The 18889-nt window shown below is 37.2% G+C and overlaps 1 protein-coding gene across 3 annotated transcripts in view; it reads left to right on the top strand.

The window, feature by feature from the left end:
- SEMA3C (semaphorin 3C) overlaps positions 1 to 18889 on the top strand; it is a 112175-nt gene that overhangs the window by 78161 nt on the left and 15125 nt on the right. For all 3 annotated transcript variants that reach the window (XM_027729994.2, XM_027729993.2, XM_027729992.2), the window contains 5 exons: positions 712 to 854; positions 2796 to 2910; positions 5068 to 5137; positions 7808 to 7952; positions 12653 to 12875. In XM_027729994.2, the coding sequence (XP_027585795.1) occupies positions 712 to 854; positions 2796 to 2910; positions 5068 to 5137; positions 7808 to 7952; positions 12653 to 12875 (696 nt within the window). The remainder of the gene's footprint in view (positions 1 to 711; positions 855 to 2795; positions 2911 to 5067; positions 5138 to 7807; positions 7953 to 12652; positions 12876 to 18889) is intronic.

Here is an 18889-nt window from a genome sequence, read left to right as displayed (position 1 = left end):
TCAACCAAACAAGCAATCTTGCATGATCATTGAAAAGACAAAGCCTTCGTGCAGGGAGAGGTCCACTTCTTCCTTCAGGCAAAGGAGAAGGTCTTCTGAGGACTCCTCCACTGTCCATTATATGCTTGCTTTTAAGGTTATAAATTATTTTGCTCTCTGACTAGTGCTCCTTTGCAGTGTTTTGCGTCCACATTGGGTTATGTTTAACAGCCTCTGATATGAACTCAAATGCTGCTCAAGCATTTGTGTACCCTTCTTACCTTTTTTGTGTTCCACGAGTTGTTTTCCTCTCTTATTTATGAACCTTATCTGTTATTTTCCTAAGCTGTTGCATCTTATTTTATGTTTTGTCTCAATGAGACTTTCCTTAGGGGCCCCAGGTAGCACACAGATTCTTCCCTCTTCTTCCTCAAAGTCTTTGAGTCTCTGCAGTAACATAATACTACTGCTTCTGGATCACTCCTCTAAAAATCTGCTGTGGAATAAAATACTAACATGCAAAAACATATGGCTGCCAGCAAGGAGCCATTTACCTGCTGATATTTGTTATATACAGACATTAAGCTAGAGCATACAGCTTAGCCTTCCACAGCAGTACCTCTATATGCATTACCCAGTGCTTCTTGAAGCAGTCAGTAACTGTGAAGTCATTAATTGCTTATTCTTATACATCTTTTGGTTTCATCTTTTTGGTAAATTTTTTCATTACAGAGCCAATTTTTGTGGATGCTCATGTTATCCCAGATGGCACTGACCCCAATGATGCCAAAATCTACTTCTTCTTCAAAGAGAGACTCACAGACAACAGCGGCAGCACAAAGCAAATTCATTCAATGATTGCAAGAATATGCCCAGTAAGGACTATTTTGTTTACCAGGTTGTTGGGATGAGCCTTTGATTTATATTCGAAACAAATTTCCTGTTTCTGTGTCCACCTTCATAATTAAGAAGAGCTGTTATTGAACTCACAGTTAGGGTCTGAACATGTTATGTATATCAGGCTGTACCTGTAAAGATATGGAAATTTAGAGATTCAGGGATTTGTGTATTCTCTGACTGAGTCAGAATACTTACCAGTGTTGAATTTTCAAACTTGTTGTCCTTGGCACAAATAGGGTACATTATTTTCTTAGAAAAACTGAGCTAAAAACCAGTGAAGTCTCAAAAAATTGTCACACTCAAAATCTCTAAAGCACATGGGAAATATCAAGCTTTTAAACGGGTTGATTTAACTTTCAAATGTTGTTTTCATTTTTACAATATCTGTTTTCTCTGAGTTCTTGCATTGATGCATGTGTGATCCTAACTTTAAAAATGTGCGCAGGAAAATTAAATTGAGGAGTTATGGCTATTCCTGAGCAAAAATCAATTTATTTTCACAGCACTCCTCATTGTCTCTGTTTCTTTTTCGTATCTGTAATCAACTGTAGATAAAAAATGATTGAAGCAGCTATTAATATCTGGTGAAATGGATGTTTTTTAATGAGAGAAAAATTATAAATGCGCGATTATTGCTAACCTATTCATTCCTTCTTTTGGAAAAGTTCAGGAAGATAATTGTGTGTTTACTTTAATATAGGTGTTCTTTAGAATTTGATGCTTTGTGATGTTATTATGCCTGGGTGTGAGGGCATGCTTGGGATTGTGCTAAGCTCCTTCTCTGGCAATATTATGAGGCATGTGATCTCTTTTATAATCTCAGTTCTCGGTATTTTTGTGAGGATGCCTGAAGGCCTTTTTGGGTATTTTGCAAGAAGACGTTTTACACAATTACAGCTGTATTTGGTTTTTTTACTGTTATAATGAAGCCCAGATGATTTTTGAAAGGTCTAATCCTGTTTAGACTTTAACTGAAGTCAGTGACAGAACCCCAAAGCCAATGAAAATAAATCTGAGCCAGTCATATTTGTATACTTGTATACTACCATATTCATACATCAACACTTTTGACACTGGCCAAATATATTAATAAAATGGTACTAAGAAAGACCCCACAGAAAGACTCCTTTTAAGTCACCTGAAAAGTCAGATTACCAACTCTAGGAGCACCAGTGAAACATACACAGTACTTTATCAATCACATTTCAATAGCTTCTAGCTTTTGTTTTTCCCTTTCCTTGGGTGACATCATGCTGTGCAGTTTATACGACACTGCTCTTACTTAAGGCATTCACCAGCAAGATGAGGCAGATCTATCACCTTGATGCTGCACCATCTGGTTTGGCAGTTACAGTTTCCACCTTGCAGCAGAGAGAAGTGGAAAGATCCTTGAGTGAGCTGTGACCAAGCCAGCTCTGGACCAGGCTAGCAGGACTTGCAAGAGTGCAAAACTACCTTGACCCACACTAGCCATCATTTCTGACTTCAGAGCATCCACCTCATGTGCCAGCATGGCTTACTAGGTCATGTGCAGCTATGCTGCTGTCAAGACTACAAAAAACATCCCTCTATAGTACTATGAGACCTTTTGGAGATAGTGGACTTTACACTGGGTGTCAGTGAGTGATACAAACCTCCACAGTCCTTTCCAATCATACAAACACATTCTACTAAATGCACTAAATCTACTGCCTAACTCTCCAAGCCTGCTAACCTGCTCAGAAAACTAGTTCTTGTTTTTTTTCTGCATATGGAGCATTTAGATAAGGGGATTTGGTTTAGGTCTATCTATTTTTATATTAAATTTACCAGATAATTATCTGAATGGTGATTGAACTTGAGAAAAAAATGGAAAAGACTAGTAAAATGTTAGTTGTGTTGTACTTTTTTTTTCTGAAAATAATATTCCTTTCCAGAATGACACAGGTGGTCAGCGGAGTCTTGTGAACAAGTGGACAACATTCTTGAAAGCAAGACTTGTGTGCTCAGTGATGGATGAAGATGGAACAGAAACATACTTTGATGAATTAGGTATCACAAAAAAATCCCTTAAAAGTTTTATCTAAATGTTACACTCTGTGCATATTTAATTATTGATGTTCATACAGTTTTTTAGTCAAGTTGTTTACAGTGAAGTTTTGGCTCTAGAAATCCATGGTGCAAGTTCCCTTTGTGGTTTTATGACAGGAAATTAAAAAATTCTTCATAAGTCTCTCTGCGTAAGTGTCATTACCTTTGAAATAAAGGCAATTAATCTTGACTTTGTAAAGGAATTATACATATAATGAATTAATATTTGGAAGGGAACATCTAAGTTAGTCTGTTACTATTTTACTACCAGTTAGGCTTACTATAGAGATTTTTTAAAATCTGTTTGAAACTGTTTCTTATACTGCTGTTTAACACACAGCTTTTCCACAATACAGTTTTTCTATTTTTTGATCACAGGGTAGAGGCCTCAATTTGGTAGTTCAAGATAATACTAATAATTCCCGTTACTGGCATCAGCAGTAATACTATGAATAGATATAATTTCTCAGGAATCATTCAGTCACATAGATTTTTGTTTCAACATGTGAAACACTGTAAATATTCAGTGCATAATCTATACAGCAATCACAAGAGGGTTCCTTTCATTAAGGAATTAATAGATGCATATCTTGATACCTAATTACCAAATAACATTATCAGAAGGTTTCAAATTCTGTGATGTCCACTGAAGTGTGCAGCTGAAGTGTGCTGAATCATAGTTATAAATTCAAGTATTGTAAGATTTGTTATGTGCATTAGTAGAAATATAAATAATGTAAATGGCTAATAGGCCCTGCACTGGGTCTGCATCTGGTTCCGTTCTTCTCTCCACTGTATCCTCTCACTCTTTTCTCAGTTGTTATTCCTGATTCTCATAATAGTAAATTGAGTTCGGAGTCTTTTTGAGTTTATATATTTACAACTCTTTGCTGTACTTGTTCAAGGTTTCAGTGGAACCTGGGCCTAGGAGCAGATCCTAACTTGCTCTAACTCAGAATGTGCAAGGTGCTTGGAGGACTGATTTTCTCAAGTGCACAGTGCCTCAGCACTGCCACAGCAACTTGCCTTTCAGAACTGTGATTTACCAACCCCCTCCTCTCCATAATGCAGTAGGATAACTGCTTTTAGGGTTTTTTGTGTGACAAAATGTAGGACCATAGCGAATAGGATACAATGTTCTCAGCGTGGGCTCCTAGCACAATTCCCTAGCAAAGAGGAAGAATACAGTCACAGCTGGAAATTCGGAAAAATGGGAGAGAGCAAACACATGCTTCTGTGTTCATGTATAATGCAGGAGAGTGTAACACTTCCAGTTCTGCATGGTGAAGTCTTTTGCTTTTGACATATTGAAAAGAATATTTAAAAAATTCAGAGGGTTAAGTGAAGGAGCCACATAAATTTATGGGAAACTAAAGAACATATTCTGTGATAAAAAGCTCAAACAGTTCAGTCATTTTTGTGTTGTAAATTAAGAGGTAGCATGATTATAGTTATTAAAAACATTTGGAAGGAGAAACTGTCAGAAATTAAAGTAGTTTTCACTGAAGTGTAAAAAAAAGAATCAATAGATCAGAGGTAACAGTGGGCAAATTCAGTTCAGTGAGTAGGTACAGTTTTGCACAGTGCAGTTAATAAATCCCAACACAAAGGAGCTGGGAGGTTTACATCTCTCAATGTCTTCACTGCTAAGCTGTGTGTCATTCATGTCATGTTGAGAATGATCTTGTGAGGGCACTAGAGTACGTCCTGGATGATAAAACACCTAATTTCCCTGGTTTTGGTTACATTCATCTATGGGAAGTCTTTGTCTTTAACTTACTGCAACTTCAGTGTTTGCCTACTGTTAAACAACCTGCTGAAACAAGATCCAGCTGAGAGAAATGTGTGACATGGATCCTGAACGTATTTGAAAATCTTTGCCTTCTATCTCCATAAAGCTAGATGGTGTGGAGTTAATTTCCAGATCTGTTTCTGAATGTTCAAATGCTAGATTTATGCATATATGGTCTGTTGATATGGTAAGTCTGCTTTTTGCTGTTCAAGTCTGAGACAAAATTGCCATTGACTTTAGCAGGAATAAAGTAATAAGTTAAACTAGAAAATAAAGAGTTTTATTAGTATTCAAAGCATTTTCCTTTTTCCTTTTCTTTCTTTCAGAGGATGTGTTTCTTTTAGAGACAGATAACCCCAGAACAACGCTTGTGTATGGAATTTTTACAACATCAAGGTAAACAGGGAGGTTTGAAAAAAATTACGTTTCTGAACTGCCTGATTTTCTGTATGAAAACTCAAGTTGATTTTTGTGGACCAGGCTGTGCTGTGCAATTTTGTATGTCTACTGCAGCTATTGTTTGTATGCAGGAGTAAGAGTCTCAGTACCATTACTGTTGGTATCCATGTTAGAGCTATGCTTCTTGGAACAAACTGCTTCCTGACATACTGTCAGCTGGCACTGGGAAAACATTTCCATGGAGGGCCACTTGTTACTGCTCAGCAGCAGAAAGCTAAATGACTTCAACACAGTGAACTTATGTGGCATCTGAGAGCACTTAACACCTCCTGAAGAACATCCAGCACCGGGAAAGATCAAACCAAGAATTCTTACATGAATTCATACAAATCATTTCCAGGCTCTCAGCTGGCAGATGATCATACAGATGGCAAATAATCCATATCAGCTTCAGTTGGCTACAAAAGGACAAGTTATGGCATTTGATCACCTGCTTGTAGCCCTAAGCTCCCTGTTACCAGTCAGTATTCACTTACTGTCCAGTTTAGAAAGCATTTAGTGAGCTCCCTAGGGTGGTGGAAGTGCTAGATATGGCTTACTGTGCTGAAACTCTCCACAAAGATAGACTGACAGGTGGAACCACAGATTCTGCCATTTTTTTTTCATTTTCCCTCTTGCCCTCAACACATAGTGTTTGTATAGAGTAGAAATAGTTACTGCTTACTGATTTCTGATGTGTTATCCTATACTTCTTACTTTCAAAGAGGTTTTCTGCTTTTTTTTAATTTTTATTTTATTTATTTGATCAAATTAGCAAATTACGTAACTTGCTACCAATAAGTTCTTTAATGGCAATTTCTAGTAAAAAAAATCCTTTCATTACTTTTTTTCCCCCAATAGAATTTTTTTCATGAGCATCCAGGGATCTGCTTTCTTAAATATGTAAATGACACAGGAGAATATGATTTTATGATATTTAATTGGAAAAAAACCCATCACATAACTAGTAAACATTTGGTTCTGTCTGCAATTTATGATTCCTACTTCACAAAAAGAGAAAATGATGAGGTTATGTTTAGCCGTAAAACCACACTTATGATTAGGTTGTGGATGCAACATGACTGAACTGGAAACACTTCTACCCAAATTTTCTGGTATTTCTGCAGTGGAAATGAGGTTTGAATCACAGGACCATATAAGGTGACAACAAAGAGGAAACTTCATTTTTTCCTGGCTCTCAAACTATTTTCTCTCTCTGTTGAAGTTTTTACACTCATGCATTTCTGTTCCCGTGAACCACATGGTTTCTGCTTGCTTTCTTTTTGTTCAACTGTAGAATGTATTACCTAGTTAAATGCAGCAGCCATAAGGATTTTTACTGCTTAACAGTTTCTGTATCATCACCTCTGTAGACTTCCAACTCATAACAGTAGCAAGATAGAAACATCACAGAAACCTAATAACTAGTAGTATTTTTGTCTAGATCATACAGAAGGAAACCAAGTAATATTGAAACAAATTATTTTACTGTCATAATTCACTGTAAAGCTAACATAAAACATCTGGAAAGACTAAATAAATTTCTCAAAATCTATTAATACATACTAAAATTTCCACAAGTACCATAATCCATCTAAAAGGTTCCTTCTACTAATCCAACTGAGAGCAATGTGGATTTCACTTTCCTTGTTTAGACACTGTGTAATGTTTTCATGTTTTTTTCTGGAGCGTTTTTTTCTTCTTGTTGAAAAAGTTGAAAATAATTACTTGGATTATCTTCATCCTACAGTTAACATCAGGCAGATTTTGGACTGTCTGGAGTTTCCACTTTTTAAAGATAAATATCACAAACCTTGCATGCAGTGAGAACAAAAATGTAGTCGGTCCCAGCATCAGTCTGGAAATTATTCCCCTAATGCCCTTCATTATCATGGGGTGATGGAGACCATTCAGGGCTTGTGCTAACTTAACCCATGGCTAAGCCCAGAGCAGTGGGAAAAACATGCCCTTTTCTTAGGGGACTCCCTGGGTTCTCCTCAGGAAGCATCAAACTTGGGTCTTTGTAAGAGCAGTTTTGTGGGTGGACTTGTGGACTGTATAGGAGTAATTCCTTTACAGCCACAGTATGTCCCAACTTTGCTTAGAAAAGCTAGCAACTGATTGTAATTATCCAACCAATTGTAATTGCTCTGGATATTTTGATTAATATTTTAGCCTTGTATTTTAGGAGGCTTGTGGAGATCTTGTGGTTAATATACTGGTAGGGAGTTCTGGAAACCTGTGCTGAGCTTGGCAGTACAAAGTTTATAAAACTCTTGTCTCACTAAAGTCAGCAATATTTTTGCCATTGATTTAACTGGAGCCAGATTATATTTTTTTTATATTCAGCATTAAGAAGTGCTCTTATTGCACCACTAAGGCAGTGCCTTCCTTCCTCTTTTTTCAGTTCACTGTTCAAAAAGGTGCTAAGTCTTAAGAAGTAGTGGTGCATATTGAGCATCTAGATTAGTTGATTTTAAATGTATTAAATCCATGCTATAGAAGGATTAAATTGTATCAAATATATTATTTTAGAGGTATCTTTCATCACTGGACCATGCAAAATGATGGGAAAGCTTTAAAAAAGTTGGTAGATTGCAGTGCTAACTTTTTCCTGCTGTCTTCCAGCTCCATATTTAAAGGCTCAGCCGTGTGTGTGTATCATCTGTCTGACATCCAGACTGTGTTCAATGGGCCATTTGCACACAAGGAGGGCCCAAACCACCAGCTGATTCCATATCAGGGCAGAATTCCGTACCCGCGACCTGGCACCGTAAGTACAAAGATGTTTATGCAGGCTTGCCAATTGCTTGTCTTTGTTTAATACATAAATAAATACTATTTATTCCAGGAGGAAGGACTGTATGTGACTGTGACAGTTCAAAACTCTTTTATTTGCTTCTCAGTTGTCATACAAATCATGTAGTATCTGGAAATCCTCTAGAAAGAATTAGAAGTCATGTAAAATGTTAATCAGTCTTTCTGTTGAAAGAATTATTTCTTTACATGACAATCATCTTGTTTACATATTCACTTCCATTTTGTGGGTATATTTGAGCAAAATGTAGCTAAATAAATAAGCGTACAAAGACAGCATTGTGAGTGTGTTCTACAGTCTAGATCCAAATGTCTGTAAGTCTGTCTTCAGTCTGTATGAATTTTCCATAGTTCTCTAAAGTTTTGCAGCTCTACTCAGATGCTTAGGAGGCACAGTAGGAGATTTAGAGGAGAATAAGGTTTCTGGAACTTGTCATTTGGTTAGGCCTAGTACCCTGTCAGGTACTGAATCTTAGAAGAGGGTCCTAGAAATAGATGTGTTTTCATGCCAATCAGTTCACAGTAGCCTTCCTTGTTAAGAATGCTTTTTGTAGGCCTTGAAAATTTTTCAGGACTTTCTTTCACTGTGTTAGGGGTAGTAATAATCTTCCAATAAATTCTGTACACCATTAGAACTAGCTCTGTTTCCAAGTTGTGCAAAAATATCTCATGAAATATTTGAAACAAAACTATTATTTTTTCTTGCTTTTCAATTTTATGGTACATAAAAATTGCTGTTAATGCACTTCTTTATTTATTTGTTTACTTACTTTTTCCACTATTCTTAATTTAGATTTAGCAGAAATATGATATCTAATATTTCCAGCCTTAATGAAGAGTGTATGAACTTCCTCTAGAATCTTCCCTAAATCCATATTTGCTAAATGAAGTATAGTAGTGTGGATGCGTGTTGACTCCTATGAAGTCTTAAAATTTCTTAAGTATCAGAAGGAAATAAGTATGCAGAGAATAATAAATTGTTTCTCAACAATGTAGTTATATTTCTTTTAGATGAAATTTTTGTTGCTTTTCCATTTATCACAGGAAATGAAATTTTGTTTTAATTTTGCCAGTCCCTGCAAGAACCTTCAACCATATCACTATTTTATTCTGATTTGTCTTCAAGCTGCAAGATCTTGTTCTTTTTCTCTCTTTCTCTCTCGTACATAGAATACCTCAGATACATGGAAGAACTCTCCTTATTTACACAATTCTTCATGACATTTTTGTGTGATTATTACGGGCTATAAGAGTTAGGTTCCCAGATCTCTAGAATTACCTAATCAATACTTGACATTCCACTAAGGTCTAATGCCAGCATTAGTCTTTCTTTGCAATTGATACATACGGCTCTAATCTCATGAGTCCACTGCGGCTTTAAACTTAAACTTTACCAAAAAAAAAATTGATCCATTTAAACCGGAAGTTTCATTCTCTTGTCATTAGTCACATTTCAAGGTTTCTTGCTGCTTCAGAGTATTGTGTTTGTATGTGTTTCTTCAACCACTGCCATGTTATTCTTGGTTCACCTCATGGAGGCTTATGTGGTATTCCAGATGGGCCTGAAGAAATTGGGCAGCACAATGGAAAGGGCTAAAAAAATTAGATTTGGATTTAATATGGTGACAGAAATTGTCTAAATTTTTGAGATGTGCTGAAGAGCTCTGAATTTGAAGATAAATTCTTAGATCACAGCTCACACAAAAAAAACAAGTCAAAAGAGATTCCTTTAGATGATCAGTGCTAGTTTCCTGATCACTGGCTTTTCTGTGCTACCTCACAATTCAGTCACAACATATATCTTAAAGGCATACTTTATAAGATGGAATTTGTTTGGTTTTGATTTTATTTCACTGCCCAAAAGTTCCACTTTTCACTTATGTCAAAGCATCTGTGAAAGTCAGGATATGGGGATTTTTTGCTGCCCAGAATTTGAGCTCAGAGAGTTAACTTTGATTAGCAGACTATGGGGTATGATCCTCTTTCCTCTGGAATGTACTTTTCTCTCAACTTCTGGGATGCTGGACTAAGCAGGGATGCCTTTTTATATGACATGGAAAATCCTCCTGAAGAGATATTCATACTAAACCTCTGGACAGAAACAAACGTTCATCATATTGCAGTACCTTGGATCAACAGTGGAAAGGCTTTGGTGTAGTTTCAGTAGGATTAAATAAAGTAATAGGTTCTTTTGGCCATGATCAGCTCTGCAGTGTTTGGCTGGCCTTCACTAAATACCAATGGTTTCTTGTTTCTCCACAAGCAAAACTTACTTATGGAAAAAAAATACATAATTGGCAGCTTGCTACTAAATTCAGTGATGTTTGAGGATAGTTTCCATTTTTCAGAGTTTACAGAAATAGTTTTTGTACCTACAGCATGTTGGGGGAATATGCTGTAAATTAAAGAATTCTGGGTTTCTCTGCAATCTAACTGCATGGTGATCAACTGTGAACGAAAGATTGTGTAGCCAAGTCCTTGAATGAGGTGTGAAGGATACACATTCAATCCCTCCAGGAAAGGGATAGCTCATAGGGTTCTATAGTAACATTTTTTGTTTGTCATTGTTTTATACAGGGGATAGCAAAAGAATTAATTGATTAAAGATGTTTGTTAAGGCTTTGCTCAGAACACCAATATAATGTAAATTTTTAGGGTCATACTGGGGTGAACCATAACACAGACATTTTTGCAGGAAGTCACAGTCTTATGATCACCAAGTCAAGAATGGAAGGATTTAAAGTATCATAGAAAGTCTTTTAACTGAGCTATGTGAGACAGGAAAGTTTAATTTGAAGTGCTTATGAAACAGAATCCCTCTTGAGAGGAACTGGGGTCTGGCAGAGCACTACCAAATAGAATAATCTTGCTAATGATGAACACAGTTCTTTTTTTCAGCATTTGTTGCTAATCTTAACAGATAGTCCCATAAATTTTCTGGAAAACTGTGGATGGATATGCCAGGAAGGGGAAGAGTAGAGCAAGCAAGATAATAAGAATTCAGTTTTGTGAACAATCTTAGAGGGTTAGCATGTAGTATCAGTTCTAATGAAAACCAAAAAAAAGCCCTTAGGATAAATAAGGGCCCAGAAAAATCAGTTGTCAAGGATGTCAAATGAGAAAAGCAACCAATATCTGAGCTGAGTTCTGGTTCTTCTTCCTGGAGGTAACTAATGCCAGAGCAATTTCTTTTAAAGAACTCCTACCAGAGCTGTTCTACTTTGTATGAATAATTCAATCCTAATTGAGTCAGAAGATGATCCTGAAGCCTGGGTTTAGGCTGAAGTCTCCTCTCTACTTGGTTCCTGGTATGCCCAATAAATAGTTTATTAGCTTTTAGCAGCGAGGGTAGAACAGGCACTCCTGCCTGTGGTTAGAGGAATCCCCTGGGAGGTGAAGACCCAAACTCCAACATTTCATCTCATCAGGTAGGTTGGACACATGATTCATATATCCCCAGAGAGTTTCCAAGTCTCTCAGAATATGATCCATTTTATGTAATTTTAGCCATCTAAAAGCAGGGCATTTAGTCTGAATTACTGACTTCAGAGGAAACCTAAGAATAAATGTCTGACTTAAGGCAGTAGAAGTCAGGTGAGGTAAATCTTTCCCTAAGCTACTGGCTATTTTGTGTCTGTGGTTTTGACCAGAAATTCCATCTTAGATGTAAGAATGGTCCTCGTCAAAATAAAGCAGTTTCCGTCAAGTGCTTTTTATTGAACAAATCAGCATTTTCCAATTGGAAAAATATTGCATTGAAACACTTCTGAATAGCTCCAATACTCTGAGGAGAATTTCACGGCTCAGAAATATGGTAAGGGGGAAAATGAAAGCCCAGGGGCAGCAATAGGAAGTGAAGTAATGGTAGCTGAAAAAGAATAATGTAAATTAACATAAGTATATCCATAACATTGTAACAGTTACTGGCATAGCCCTGTTTTCTTCCCAATCTTCTTTTAGTTTCACTCTCAATAAATAGTTGAGTTTTCTAAGATGCTTTTTATTTTCTTTAGAGGTCCAGAATGCCTTGGGGCTAATTATTTTGATGGTTCTTCATTATACTTAAAGAAGCATCCAGAGTATTCATGGACCTCAGTTATCTCTCAGGCAGAGGGGAAAGTATAAACAATCTTCTGAGAGATAAATGAGTTGTTACAGGACCCCCTCATCAACTCCATATTATTGCTTTTTCAAATGAAGATGAGTCACAGGCCCTTTCATCATCTCCAAATTACAACTGAGTGTCAGATTTTGTCTTTTGTCTTTGTACTAATTCTGAAACAAACCGGATGCAAAAGTTTGATATCTTCCCATACCGATCTCTTGGATTTTTTCAATTTTTTTTTTTCAGCAGGCAGTTTGGAAGCATAAAGTATGTAAAAAATATGTTCAGGATTAAAGACCTTAGTCATCAAGCTGTGTCCTGAAAGTGCAAAAATACATTTGTGTTTGTTTTATCAGCATTGATGGGAGTTCAAAGCGTAGCTATTCAACACTTCATTCCCATTACTGGAACATAACAAGTTTTGGTCAGTCTGCAGTGCTCTTTCAGGAACTTCCTTTGTCAATTTATCTGTCAATATTTGCAAATGACTTGGAGATGAATACTCTCTGAAAGATAGTATTGTTAAGCATTACTGTGCACGTTTCTTACAGTGCCCGGGAGGAGCCTTCACACCTAATATACGGACAACAAAAGAGTTTCCAGACGATGTTGTGACCTTCATTAGGAATCACCCTTTGATGTTTAATCCCATTTACCCAATACACAAGAGGCCGTTAATCATCCGGATAGGAGCCGACTACAAGTATACAAAGATTGCTGTGGATCGAGTGAATGCTGCTGATGGAAGATACCATGTCTTGTTTCTTGGAACAGGTAAGACAAAATTAGCAGCATTCATTTTCCTCCACTGCAATAAAATTTACAATCAACTCTGATTTGTACAACTTAGAGCTTTCAGAAATACTTGTTGAAACATTTGCTGTGTACAAAAATGTCTATAGAAATCCATAAATTAGGTTCATTTTACTTTCTGTGCATTTTTGTATTTACTATAGACATCAGTTATGTGCAAGAAATACAATGTATTGATATTAATTTTATTTGAGACAGAAATCAACACTAGTGTATGTGTTATTGGTCCTAACTAATAATAGTTCTCTTGAATATGGTTTGTCTGCAACATGAAGATAAGAATTTGATACCCAAATCTAGCTTTCTAATTTTTGTATACTCTCATCATTATTATTTAATATATGCTATGTAAACTACTTCTGAAGAAAAGCATGATCTGATCAGGATATTGCAAAGGCAGAAACAGCAACTCAGCCAAAAAAAGAGTAGTAATACTCTTGGCAGAGAAAAGGAAACAAATGATCACAGTCCTAGCTGAAGTGGACACAGAGAATTTGATCCAAGTTTTCTAAAACAATTTCTGTCTAATATAACCTACGTTTTGTTTCTAGTTGCATCAAATTTGAAGCTGGTGTTATGCTTCTGAAGTCTGCAGGGTCAAGTGATTCTCGTACTGATCAATTTTGATTTTTTGAAATATTTAGATATGAATCACACTTTTGATTGGAGCAGACAAGCAGAGTGGTACTCTTGCTAGATCCTAGGACTCATTCACATCTGAAACTCCCAGTGGCTTAACAGGGCATTGTAGGTTGATAGGCACAAAGGCTAATCTTTTTTACTACAGATGGTTTCAAGTAGAACAAAGGAAAAGAATTCCTGGAGAACAAATACATGTCTGAACATCAGAAAATGATTACAGAGGTGGCTTGTATTCCTTTTATGGTTCACATATTATTGGGATCCTGGTTGTTTTCTGTTTGTAGAATAACCATTCCTGCCAACAAACTCGCATGAGGCTGGGAATAACCATCTTGTTATAATAGATTTAGGAAGTGGGTGCTAAAAAATCTCTCACGAATGTCCCCTCAAGGACAGGACTAACAGGAAGTTTCTACAATCTTCTTAGAAAAACCTCCCCAGCTATCAAAATCAGCAGGGTGCCTGTGTGCCAAGGGAGCCAACTGCATACTGTGATGTATGAGTAGAGATATATTCAGCCAGCAGGTTGATGGAAGGGATTCTTTCCCTTCACATTTTATTATTTTTTTTAAATGTATAGTGGTGATGTCTTAAAATGCTCTATAAACATCTAATGTTATTTGGGGAAACATTCTACTAAACATTAGTGGAAAAGATCAAGACATAAGTTTCCAACTCGCATAGGATTGTTAATACAGCAGTGATAGTTAAAACTGGAAATGTATTCAAAAGTTGAAATGTGCATGAAATCACAATATTAATTGTTAGCATTTTAATAATTCTGCAAGAGATAAATGTAGGTAATTTCATTTTATACTTTGATGACCATCTGACTGTTTTTAGGTGATCAGTGTGGTCTCATAGAGACACTTGTGAGACGTTAAAAAAACCCATCAATATACTTCAGCTTGTTCTTACATTATGTTAATCCTCTTCTTTGTATCAGCACAAGACCCGTTATGGATCAGATAAGTAAATAATTGAAACTCTTGATACTTTATATTCATTACTTTATCTTCTTCATTACACTGGAGACAAGGATCATTTTCTGTTTGCTAGTTAGTTGGAGGGGACACATTTTTCTTCCTGAGTAGGGCACAGGACATGAATAGCTTCCAAGGTCTTCCTCAAAAGAAATTGATGCAATGTAAGTTACTGCATTTCTCAGCCCTTTCAAATAAAAGTGATCAAGTTGCAGCCACTGAGAGGAGAAACTTGTTTTCTTTATACTCTGCTTTCTGTGAGACTCAGGAGGATTTGATAGAGATATTAAGTGTCAAAAGGAATGCAGAGGGGATTTGCTTTGGTGTCGGTTCATCCCAGCAAATGCAAAAACCACATTGTATAGGAGAATTTCATGTGATAATTTTCTTGGGAGCCCGGAGCCCCACAAACAGAGACAATGGGACTTGACACCTGGTGACAATTACACTCAGCTCAGATGATGAGTTACTGCTGCTGAACTGCGATGTTGCCAGCTATGTCTGTCACTGTCAGTGACCTGTCTCATGCTTGAAATCAGAGTGTTTTATGTCTTGCCAGATGCAGAGCACACAAAATGTTTAGCTTTTCCTCTCTTCCTCCTCGATAGCCTTAGTAATAAATCAGTTCCTGAATGTAAGTGAAGAATAACAGAAATATAAAGCTCCGAGAACCCCAGCGGCTATCATCATGTCGCCATGGCACAGGAGGGTATAGGCAGCTCTGTAATTTTTTCACATTAACGTGAACTAAATGTAGTGTTTCCTTTGCTCTCCCAGACAGAAGTGCTGAGCTCACAGGGGCTGGTCCATGCCCACAGTTAATACGCTGCTTTTCTCCCTTGCTTGGCTATGTAACAAACAAAAATCCCAGGGACAGACATTGCTCTCATGGCACTCCACCCACTTTTCAAGTGATAACCATCTCCTGTTTTGCCATTGCTTTTCAAAATGAAGACTACCAAAACACTTAGCAAAACTTGCTGATTTTGTTAGGTCCAGCCAAAGGGATCTCTTCACTCCCCTCTGGCATGAGCTAACTTGGAGCAAGGAGCAAGTTTTGACTGGTAGAGAGCTGTGCTACAAGAGAAGAGTGCTGTCTACCTTGTCTTCCCAAACAGAAACACAAGACATAGTTTACTTGGAAAGAATGTAGTCATTCATTTGCATATTTGACAAGTGCAATGCTGATATTTTTTTCCCTATGAAATGAAGAATTACATATTCAGTTCAGGAATTTGGGATTAGAGTTATGTTTCTATTATCCTGTTTCCACGATAGACCAGGACTCAGTCCTGAATTTTTGGATTCACCCTAGAGTTGTACTGTGATTTCTTTACTCATTTCAGTTTTATCTAAACAACCTGAGCTTTCAATATTCTCTGTTTATCCATTGGTAGATTGTTTTCCATCTGAATTTTAAAACAGCGGTAAAACACCATGAGAACATTTTCATGAGATTAATATTTATTTATTAAGCATGCCACCTACTGCTTGCAGTACGAAAACCTTCGGTCAAAGTACACACAGATTGCACAACTAAAAGATTATGCATGGGGTTTTTTATTGCTCTTGTGTTATGAAAATATTTAAATGTCTGGGTCAAACTTGGGTACATTAAACAGCTGTGGGCACCAATGGCATTTTTTTTCAGCTCCTTGCTATCAAGATAGGATATGTTTTTGTGGAAAGAGATCTAAGTTACTGTTGTAAAAAGCCACTTCAGACTTCGATGTGACTTATTCAGATGATTAATGTCGACTGCATGCATCTCATGTGGTGTTAGGTTGATCAATGTTTCTTTTTATCTTTTCTGATGCAACATTTGTTTTCAAAGTCTTGATGCAGTATGTGCCTCCAGAGCATAAGGTTGTAATACTCATTTTCATGGTGTCATATGATGGCTGTCTTTTTGGAAAACTAACCCTTGCTGACAGTGGTAGCCTCCAGTAAGGCAATAGCCAAAATCATGTAATGATCTACAGAGTCTAATGGAGAGAGATAATCTGGTCAGAAGAGCAAGGTTGCCTCCCATAGTTTTCCTGGCTGCAACTTTGTGACTGTGAGCTTGGAAGATGATGTTGCACAACAGTGGCACAACAGGCGTCAGATAGAGTTTCCTTCTTCCTCTTGGTCATTGTGCCTGAGTCATTCGAAACCTTTTGTTGACCCACTCATCCAAAGCTTTTTCACAGCCTTTTAAGAGGATATGTAAGTTAAGAGGGCGTACCTCCACCTGCTTCATTTCCCCTGTTCTGTTTTTATTCAAACAAGCTCACATTGTGTCCCAAAAGTTTAACCGAGCTGGGGCTGTACGAAAATATTGCCCTCGAGTGTGAGCATTTGTATCTGTCTTTTTGTCCTTTGATGCAGCTTGAATTTTATGAAGCTTCACAGTGGTACTATGAGCTGGAAAAAAATTACGCCCATTTGACAGATGAGTGAACTAAGCACAGAGAGATTAGTGTCTGTGGTGGGAGCTCTGAGTTACAGCAGACACCCAAGGACAGCCGAGGGCGTGGGAACGTGGCTGTCAGCCCTGACTGCTAACCTGCCACCATCTCAGGTGCTCTGCTGAGCCTCAGCATTTTCTCAAACAGACAGATTTTAAACATTTGGTAAACTTTTTGCTTTCTTTTTTTCTTTATAATGTTATTTATGTGCATCAGGCTCAACTCAGATTAGAGACCAAAAATAATTAAGTTGCCATTAGGCTGACAAGTGCAACATGGAGAAAAGTTTTTAGGTCTCCAGCAGTGTCAGACACATCAGGGGTGGGGATTACTGCAAGAAGCATCTCAAACCTCATGTCAAAGTAGACATTGCTGCCCACTGCAGTTATTTTTTTTATTATGTGGAAAATTCAGGTTTCTTTATTTGTTGATTGTTCAGTTTGTGCGTGTAATGTGGCTCAAGGGTAGATGGGTCCTGATTCTCTTTGAGGCTCACATTACTGACAGCTGCAGTGTTCACTTAGGACTGGGGAAACAAAAGCTGGTCAAAATTCAGAGAATGATGTTTAAACTCAGACCTTCAGATTCAACCAAACACCTCTGTATTTGTAATTTCTGTTCATCAAGCTTTGCTTTCCCCCATTGCCTGTGGTCAGCCCTATTGGGAGTTAATGTAATCAGGCACAGGCTAACTGGTATTGATGAAGCTTAGCTGATTAACATCAGCCCAGAATCACACCTTGCATTTCAAGGAATATTATTATAATTCTGATTATTATTATTTGTCTCTTCTGCTTCTTTCCTTAAACAATTTATTGGACTACCTTCCTTCTTCATTTATTTCCCACTCTGCATACTTTCTACACTATTTTTTCATCTTCACTTTCCTCCCTTGCTGTTCCCAGTTTCTTAGTCCTCTCAGAGGGAACGTGCTCTCATTATCATTGCTCTTCATGTCAGGCTGGGACACCTGCAGTTATTTAGCAGATTTGAAATGGAAAAACATTTTGAGTTGCCCTTGTCCTCTTGCTGTCAGCTTGAGGGAGATTCCTTTTTGTTTGTCTGTCTGCCCTTAACTCACAGACTGCTGAGTTGATGTGAGGCTGCAAACAGCTCCTGGTGAAAAGTCAGGGAAGTGGTGAGCATAAATCTGCCTCTTCACTTCCAGTGGTGGATTGATATTCTGGAGACGCAGTAGCTTTTTCATGACAGTGTGAAATCATAGCAATGCAGAGCTGCTTTCAAGTGGATTTCTGGAAGGAGCAAGTAAATGGTGAAGGAAACCATCCTGTTAATTTTTATGATTTTTACAGAATTAGCTTATAATTTCATACATTGATCCAAACTTGAAAAAATTTGACTTGTACTTCTTTGATGATCTCTTCTGCCTGATTTACAGTGCAAAAGATTATCTATTGAGAAATACACTGGGAAACAGCTCAGGCACTGCTACTTTGCATAAATCTCTTGCAGTGCACAGTGCTACAACCCTTCCAACTTTCCCCCTGACCCAGGGAATTTAGTTCACTGCCTCACCATTAGCAAAAAGAAGTAAATAATATTTCCAACAAAACTCAAATATACCATAAGTTTTCTGACATGAACACGTATAAGTGACTTGATTTGTTAGCTACCAATTTGTCTTTACACTGGAGACAGCAGTACTATTGAGAAAGAAATAAGAAAGGGGGATTGGGCACAAATACTTGCTTTTTGTTTTTTAAGGAAGAGGCTGAGCAACAGGAGAAAAACTATTTTTAGAAGCAATGGGAGGACTATAGCCTATAAGCTATATATTATTGGAAGTATTTTATTTTTATATATGTACAGACTATTGGAATCCCTTGCTTTAAGTAATTTCATTTAATTAATAGCTTTCTACTGCCTACTTGAATATTTA

The sequence above is a fragment of the Pipra filicauda genome, unplaced genomic scaffold (assembly GCF_003945595.2).
Source record: "Pipra filicauda isolate LSUMZ 115617 unplaced genomic scaffold, ASM394559v2 scaffold101_size5749837_pilon, whole genome shotgun sequence".
NCBI lineage: Eukaryota > Metazoa > Chordata > Aves > Passeriformes > Pipridae > Pipra > Pipra filicauda.
This window is presented reverse-complemented; position numbering and strand designations above follow the sequence as displayed.